Source organism: Octopus bimaculoides, chromosome 7 (assembly GCF_001194135.2).
Source record: "Octopus bimaculoides isolate UCB-OBI-ISO-001 chromosome 7, ASM119413v2, whole genome shotgun sequence".
Lineage (NCBI taxonomy): Eukaryota > Metazoa > Mollusca > Cephalopoda > Octopoda > Octopodidae > Octopus > Octopus bimaculoides.
Genome location: NC_068987.1, coordinates 104,147,288 through 104,156,744, shown reverse-complemented (window position 1 = coordinate 104,156,744; position 9,457 = coordinate 104,147,288). Strand labels below are relative to the sequence as shown.

The following is a 9,457-nucleotide window of genomic DNA, read 5'->3' as shown; positions in this document are numbered from 1 at the left end:
ATGCACCAATTCACACAGCTAAAGTTGTTACTGAATGGCACGAGGAACATTCTAGTGAAGTTAAACATCTTATCTGGCCACCACAGTCCCCAGATCTCAATATTATTGAACATTTATGGTGCATTTTAGAAAAACAAGTAAGGAGTCGATATCCTTCACCATCATCACTACAAGAACTGGAGACTGTTTTAGCTGAAGAATGGATAAAAATTCCTTTGAAAACAATTCAAACTTTGTACAAGTCCATACCTCATAGAATTCAAGCTGTAATTACTGCCAAAGATGGTCCTACCCCATATTAAAATTAATTTGTTTGAAATGTTAAGGTGTTTCCATTATTTTGTCCAGCCCCTGTATATCAGATTGTATTTTGTTTTGTTTTTTCCCCCTTGATTTTATTTCCCTAAACAACAAGAAAAACAAGTAAATTACATCTAAAATTGTAAAAATCCTTGTTAAAATTATTAACATTGCAAGTTAATATTTTCTACGTCCTTTAAAAAAGAAGTCATGTTGCATTCCATGTAATAAAATATTTTGGTGTTGATCAGGAGATAGAGAAGGATGGTGGATTCGACTAAAGGCGGTGCTCCAGCATGGCCTCAGTCAAATGACTGAAACGAATAAAAGAATATGTTAATTCCAATTTTTCACTACTCACTTTTATCTCATCTGGATATCAGCATCAAAGACTTCCTGTTAGTTGGGCTCAAAGTCCCTTTCTGTTCCTCTCCTACTGCTCTCCACATTCTTCCAGCTACTACTAACAAATCTTTGACCATATTTATTATGGCATCGATGACATATACCTCACTTCATGCATCAATAAAGTTATCATCCTTGACTTTCACACTCACAACTCTTCTTGGCTCTCACATTCATCTCATATTGATGCCCCTGGTGCAAAAACCAAGTATTTTTCATTCTCCAAATCTCAAAATGAATTATTTTTATCCCCTACTACATGCATCCTTGGAAATCCTTTAAGCAGGGAATGATTTTATGGTATTCACTTTAATTTTATGGCATTCACTTTAAGGTGACCATTGCTTAAACAGATTTCTCCTGTCTCATCCACAAGTTTTATGTCAAAATTATTGATCATTATTTATAATTTTTCTAGATGTTTTTGGATTATTTTCAACCAATTTCCAACCATATTTTATGGTATTCACTTTATGTTAACCATTACTTAGACAGATTTCTCCTATCTCATCTACAAGTTTTATGTCAACATTATTAATCATTAATTATAGTTTCTCTTGATGTTTTGGATCATTTTCAACCAATTTCCAACCATATTTTATGGTATTCACTTTATGTTAACCATTACTTTGACAGATTTCTCCTATCTCATCCACAAGTTTTATGTCAACATTATTAATCATTATTTTAGTTTCTCTAAGTGTTCTGGATCATTTTCAACCACTCCATTTTCAGCGCTTTTTTTTTTGTTGTAAATAGTTGTTGCAGACATGACTGTTTGGTAAGAAGCTTACTTCCCAACCACATGATTCCAGGTTCAGTCCCACTGCATGGCACCTTAGTCAAGTGTCTTCTACTATAGCCCCAGACCAACCAAAGCCTCTTAAGTGGATTTGATGAATGGAAACTGAAAGAAGCCTATCATGTGTGTGTGTTTGTATCTTTCTCCCCCACCACCACCACCACCACATCACTTGACAGCCAGTATTGGTTTGCTTACATCCTTGTAACTTAGTAGTTTGGCATAAGAGATTAATAGAATAAGTGTCAGATTTAAAAAAATAAATACTGGGATTGGTTTTTTTTTACTAAAACCCTTCAAGGCCGTGCCCCAGCTTGGGCACAGTCCAATGACTGAGACAAGTGAAAACTAAACTAAATGAATGAATACATGATGGAAAAAAAGTATTTTTGGTGATCTTGAATCTACAATGAACTATCCCATACGAATATACAATATGGCAACAGACATAAAAACATCGTATATATGATATAGTTATTTCTTTGTTGCCCATAAGGGGCTAAACACAGAGAGAACAAACAAGGACAGACAAAGGGGTTAAGTCAATTACATCAACCCCAGTGCATAACTGGTACTTACTTAATCAACCCCCGAAAGGATGAAAGGCAAAGTTGACCTTAGTGGAATTTGAACTCAGAACATAACGGCAGGCAAAATACCGCTAAGCATTTCGCCCGGCATGCTAACGATTCCGCCAGCTCGCCGCCATTGGTATATATGATATATTGTACTTCCAAGTACTTATTGTCAACTTTGGTCTGAAGAAGTACTTGAGCAGAGTTAATTCACTTTAAGTAATAAGAACAATAACAATAAAACATCAAATACAAGAATGCTCTTGTAGTTCTTGAGTGTCAGTAAACAAATTATTCCTTTTCCATTCCTATACAAATTTTTGATAAATGTCTTTGCTTTTCTTGCCAATTTACAGATTTCAATCCCTGAAAACTACATCTGTCCACTTGACTGTGACTCGATCAACTCACTTTGAATGTCTGAAAATAGATGCAAGCAAGCTTTCGGAAATATATTCTCCAAGAAAGGTAGGATCCACAGCGATAATTTTAAACAGATATATAGATATGTTAGAAACTTTTGTGTTACTTTTGTTCTAATTGTATGTATATGTACGTATGTATCATAATCATCATCATTGTTTAACATCCCTTTTCTATGCTGACATGGATGGGACGGTTTGACAAGAGCTGGCCAAGCAGAAGTCTGCGTCAAACTTCTATAACTGTTTCGGCAGAATTTTTACAGCAGGGAGCTCTTCCTAACACCAACCACCCAGCAGAGTGGACTTAGTGTTTTTTTGCATGGCACAAGCACAGGCAAGGTCAGTTTTGGCAAGGTTTTTAAAGCTGGATGCCCTTCAGAACACCAACCACTTTACAGTGTGAACCGGGGTGCTTTTAAGTGGCACCCGCACTGACAGGGTCACCAAGTACTTGCAAGACGAAAAAAAACCTTTCAAGAGGGGAGGGGGCATTGGAGGAGGCGATCTTGTGTCAGATGATGAAAGGTTATAAGTGAGACAGAGAGACAGAAACAGGTGTCTTGCTGTAGAGGAGGTACAAGGTCACCTGGCAGGGGAAGAGAGAGAGAGTGAAAGAGAGAGATCAGGAATGAAGACAGAAACAGGTGCGCTGCCGCAAAGGAAATACTCTTTCCCTGGCACAAACCCAAACTGCATCTCATCTAGACTAACTCTCTCCCTAATTAGATGGGCTATGACCCTCTCCATAAGTTTCATCAACTGATCCAATAATTTGATACCTCTGTAATTGCTTTTGTCTGAGGTGTCACCTTTACCTTTGTCATGTGAAACACAGAATATAAACATTTACATACACACACATACAAGCTTATAAGGGAAAAACTTAAAGTTTATGGAAGCGGGAGATGGGAATGCAAGATAACATAAAACAAAGTGATGAAGGCTGATGTATTTACAATATGGGTAACTAGACCATAACCCACACCACCAGATATTTTAGGAATCTCCGTAGTGATTCCTGATGGGCTGGTGGGAGTTGGGGTGGGCTTTCCCTATCTTCATATCCTTAATTGTTTTATCTACCAAGGTACTGTCAATTCGGATAGCTGATCCCTCAACTGGGTTGACATTTGGCAGACTCTCCTCTTCCCATTCATTCTCCACGTTCAGCAGTCTTTCATAATGGTATTTCCAAGCCTCTTTCTTTACAGAATCATTAAATGCAAGTACACCATCTTCCATGCAAACATCACAATTTTCTCTTGCACACTGTCTTGCAATCCAAAACACTTCAAGTCCTTGATCTCTACGTCACTGAAAATAGGCAAACTTCTTTTCTGCTTCTCTCCTGGCTAGATATACCTGTCTCCTAGCTTCCCTTTTGGCTATCTGATACAGTTATCATCATCATCATCATCATCATCGTTTAACGTCCGCTTTCCATGCTAGCATGGGTTGGACGATTTGACTGAGGACTGGTGAAACCGGATGGCAACACCAGGCTCCAGTCTGATTTGGCAGAGTTTCTACAGCTGGATGCCCTTCCTAACGCCAACCACTCAGAGAGTGTAGTGGGTGCTTTTACGTGTCACCCGCACGAAAACGGCCACGCTCGAAATGGTGTCTTTTATGTGCCACCCGCACAAGCCAGTCCAGGGGCACTGGCAACGATCTCGCTCGAAAATCCTACAGGAGCCAGTCAGGCGGTACTGGCAACGGCCACGCTCAAAATGGTGCATCTCATGTGCCACCCGCACAAGAACCAGTCCAGGGGCACTGGCAACGATCTTACTTGGCTTGCCGGGTCTTCTCACGCACAGCCCATTTCCAAAGCACCTACTACACTCTCGGAGTGGTTGGCGTTAGGAAGGGCATCCAGCTGTAGAAACTCTGCCGGATGAGATTGGAGCCTGGTGTAGCCATCTGGTTCACCAGTCCTCAGTCAAACCGTCCAACCCATGCTAGCATGGAGAGCGGACGTTAAATGATGAATGATGATGATATATATTCATGCACATACACACACACACAGTGCTACCAAAACTGTTTCACTGAGGTGGGTCTATTCAAGAACCACATATTACCAGTCATCCCACTCTTTTGTCATCTTCTCTTGGAGGTTCAAGCTCCTGGCATTAGCCTTCATCACTTTGTCGCATGTTGTCTTGCATCTCCGTCTCCCTCTTCTGCAAACTTTAAGTTTTCCCTTACCAGCTTGTACCTGTGTGTATGTAAGTGTTTACATTCTGTGTTTCACATGACAAAACTTACAGACAATGATATTTGTTTATATTTCCTATCGACAAATCATCTGGTAGTTTGGAACTTCCAAAGATGAGGAGAGTGGAAACTTTACTTGAGAAACTTGTAAAGGTTAGTGACAGGAAGAGCCTCCAGCTCTGAAACATTAACTCAGTAATATATACTCATCTGTCAGATAGACATTAACCCCTTTAACCCCTTTAACATTTTAACTGACCATATCAGACCCAGCCTTTCACACCCACCCTATAACATCATTCTAAAATTAAACTACATAATCACATCATTGAAGTCTCAAAGCTATGATATTATACATGACTAACTCAAAACAATGGGAATAAATAAGCAGAAACTTTTGACAAAATAAGGCGGCCTCCCCTGTTCGAAGGTTATAAAGGACACAGATTTCGTGTGTCACATAGCTAGCTAGAGGCGATGGCTTCTTGGAGCTAATTCACGGCAGCTTTCGTCCTAATTTTGGGACTGCCATGTTGGCTTGGCGATAACTATTAATTTCCAGTACCGCTGCCGTAGTCTCCTTTAGAGAGACTTAGAAATATTAATAACTCTATATATATATATATATATATATATATATATATATATGAATACATGCTTATTATGATCACCACTACCATCATCATCATCATCATATGCCCATTTTCTCCATGACGACCTGGCATGCACTTGCCTTGCAACTCATCATAGTCTTTTGCCATCTAGCATTCACAGCAACAGAGAAGAGCTCCTCCTTCCAACTTGCAACTGACCTACTTTCAAACTGCTGTTATTGCATTATCAGTGACAAAAGTCATCAAGCATTTAGAATTTCTACGATGAAGTGGAGAAAAAAAAACACAAGCTAAGCCTTGTGTTATATGTGGAGGTGCAGGCATGGGTGTATGATTAAAAAGAGAGAGGCAAGAGAGAGAGAGAGAGAGAAAGAGACTAAAATTCCTCAAGGCACTGCCCCAGGATGGCCACAGTCTAATGACTCAGACAAGTAAAGAATAAAAGATAAATACTGGATTGGATTTGTTCAACTAAATCCTTTAACCCTTTAGCATTTAAACGGGCCATATCCGGCCAAAAGTATTCTGCCTGTTTTATGTTCAAACTGGTCAGATCTGGTCTCTCACACCAACCCTACAATATCGTTTTATAAATTAACAGCTACCTCATCAAAATTTCATAACCACAAGATAATGCATGATTAGTTCAAAACAATGTGGATGAAAAAGCATTAATTTTGGTAGAATAATGCAAACACTAAAGGGTTAAGCTGGTATCCCAGCATGACTGCATTCCAGTGATTGAAACAAGCAAAATAATTTTTTTTAAATACTTTTTTTTTTTTTTTTTTTTTTTTTTTTATTTTCTTTCTTTTTTATATATATAATTCTGCTGGTGGGTGATTGGGGTTTATTACTGCATTAAAGCTGTCACTCTGTGTGTGTTTGATCGGAAATGAACCTATAAAATCCAAATATTTCAAAATCATGCTAAAGATTATATTTTCTTTTACTTATACCAGGTATTTACCACCGCAAACATAATAACTGACCCCTGCCTACAAAATTATTATGAGGTCGATATGGCTGGAATAGTATTAAATATTTCAAAGTCTCTCACAATAAAGTAAGTTTTGTTTACCCTTTGGTGGCTTTTTTTTTTTCTTTTCTACTTATTTCATAGAAACAAATTTGGTACGGAATGTATGATGTAGCTTTACACTTGAAATAACCAGCTACTGACAGTGATGTATTAACCTTTGTAAAGCTTACAATGTGGTCTCTGTATAAGTAAGATAAAAAAGGAAAAGTATTGGTAATACATTAGTCGAGTTATTTATAGAGTGAGAGTGATTGGTCAGCCCACATAATTTCATTTTCTTGCTTGGTGAGAAAACGGATTTTGTTGAGAGAATAAAATGTGTTAAAATGTGCTACTTTGATCTGAATAGTGAATGTGCACATCATCATCGTCATTGTTTAATGCTCACCTTCCATGCTGGCATGGGTGAAACGGTTTGACAGGAGCCAGCACCAGACTTCTGTGACTGTTTTGGCTGGGATTTTCCAGCTAGATGCCTTTCCTAACACCAACCACCCAGCAGAATGGACTTAGTGCTTTTTACATGGCACAAGCACAGACGAGGTCAGATTTGGCAAGGTTTTTACAGCTGGATGCCCTTCCAAACCCCAAATGCTTTACAGTGTGGATTGGATGCTTTTCAAGTGGCACCTGCATTGACAGGGTCACCAAGTAACCTACAAGACAAAAATCTTTTGAGAAGGGAAGGAGCATTGGAGGAGGTGGTCTTGTGTCAAATGATGAAAGGTTATAATGAAACAGAAAGACAGAAACAGGTGTCTTGCTGTGGAGGAGGTACATGATTACTCGGCCGGAGAGAGAGGGAGAGAGATCAGGAATGAGGACAGAAACAGGTGTGCTGCTGGAAAGGAGATATATGATTACCCAACCTGAGGGAAGTGCAGAAGGAGAGAGAGAGTGGGAGATATCAGAAGAGATATGATGGCAAAGTGCCAGGCAAACTCACAAGGGACAGGGATCAGAATATAAATGGGATGGTCGAGTAAAGGCAGAGAGAGATATAGATGGTGGCAAATGCCAGGGCATACCCTTGAGGTTCAAACGTCATAATATAAGTGGCAAGATATTGCCAAAGAAGCATGATTAGAGAGTAGGGAGGGGAAGTGAGTGGGGCGGGGGCTACCAGATAGCAATGACACAGAGAAACAGGACCCCGTGAGGACAGGATTGGAGAGTGAGAGATAGGCATAGTGCAGGAAGGAGGAAATGTGAGGAAGAGAAGAGATGTAGAGATATAGATTGGTTTGTTGGGGTAGGGTGTGAAAAGATTTCTTGTTATGTCTGGGTGGAACACACAGATCGGGGGGGCTAGCAGATAGCAATGATACAGTGAGTCAGAGCCAAGAGGACAGGATTGGGGAGTGGGGGGTAAGCATATTACATGAAAGAGGAAATCTGAGGAAGAGAAGAGATGTAGTTTGGTTTGTTGTGGTGGGGTGTGTGAGAAGTTTTCTACTTACGTGTGGGTGAGACACACAGCGCTTCTAGAACTCAGTTTCACTGACATGTGCAGGTTTTCTCAAGTACCTGATATCACCAGAGATCTTGGTCCATTGTCATTTCCTCTGTGAGACCCAACATCCTGAGATCAGTCCTTACCATTTCATCCCATGTCTTCTTGGGTCTCCCTCTTCCACAGGTACCATCCATTTTCAGTGATCAGCATTTTTTTATGCAGATGTCCTCATTCATATGCATCACATGTCCAAACCAACATAGTCTTCTTTCTTGCAAGCTACATTTAATTCATCTTATGCTCAACTTTTCTCTCAATACATCATCATCATCGTTTAATGTCCGCTTTCCATGCTAGCATGGGTTGGACGATTTGACTGAGGACTGGCGAACCAGATGGCTACACCAGGCTCCAATCTGATTTGGCAGAGTTTCTACAGCTGGATGCCCTTCCTAACGCCAACCACTCCGAGAGTGTAGTGGGTGCTTTTACGTGCCACTGGCACGAAGGCCAGTCAGGTGGTACTGGCAACAACCACGTTCAAAATGGTATTTTTTGCATGCCACCTGCACAGGAGCCAGTCCAGCGGCACTGGCAATGATCTCACTCGAATGTCTTTTCACATGCCACCGGCACAAGTGCCAGGAAGGCGACGCTGGTAACGATCACACTCAAATAGTGCTTTTTACGTTTGCATTTTGTCATACATGCACACTGGTGTTGCACATCCAATGGAGCATACTGCCTTCATTTCTCTCCCGTCTACGCATGTCTTCTACTAGCTGTATTGCCCTTGCTTTTCTCTTTCATAAGGAGTGCTATTCTCCTTCTAGTCATCCAGTTAGGTATGTCTTCTCCATTCAGGCAATCTTGAAGTCATTCCCTCAGTTGCTCTTGTAAGCTACTAAATTTCTTTAACCAGTACCCTTGAACTAAATCTAGTCCTGGGCCCTTCCGATTCAGCATTCTTCCTAACCTTTTTCCCATTAATGCACTCGTTAGTTTTAGATCTGGCTGCTTCTCACTAACTACGTCTGCCCCCATTTTCTTTTACCATACTACATTTCTGTCATTAATTGGCTTATCCCAAATATCACTCCAGAACTTTCTGGATTCTTCTGCATTAGATTTCTCATCTTCAGTAGTTTCTTCTACACTATTTATTTCGTGATAAAATCTCCTCTGGTCTGTCTCAAAAACTCTGTTCTGTTGATGCTGATCTATTATTTTCTGATATCTGGAAAGCTTACCTGTTATTTCTATGATACACTGTTTCAACTCTTCCATGAAGTGTTATTGTTTCATGTCGAAATTATTTCTTTCCATTTTTTTTTTTGTTCAAATCATACAAAGAAGGATATTTGTGATTTTATTTGTGTAACAAGAAAAATATTTAAAGCCTGGAATTAATGATTGCTCAATTTACAGGCAATTTATGTCAGGAGCCCCCACAACAAGAAAGCTTGTGCTGTTACTTTCAGCATGCTATTAGAGAAACTATTAGTATTTACCATTTATGTATTTGTTTTGCAAGATTCTTGATGTGAAACCATGTGTTGAAACAGATATTGTTGTATTTGGGGATGGTCATGTTGCCAGTTTAGCCAATAAAAACACA

At 39.7% G+C, this 9,457-nt stretch overlaps 1 protein-coding gene across 1 annotated transcript in view; it reads left to right on the top strand.

Annotated features, from left to right (window-relative positions):
- LOC106876073 (breast cancer type 2 susceptibility protein) overlaps positions 1 to 9,457 on the top strand; it is a 123,461-nt gene that overhangs the window by 95,673 nt on the left and 18,331 nt on the right. Inside the window, exons 17-18 of the mRNA XM_014924478.2 lie at positions 2,439 to 2,550; positions 6,304 to 6,407. Coding sequence (XP_014779964.1) covers positions 2,439 to 2,550; positions 6,304 to 6,407 — 216 coding nt within the window. The remainder of the gene's footprint in view (positions 1 to 2,438; positions 2,551 to 6,303; positions 6,408 to 9,457) is intronic.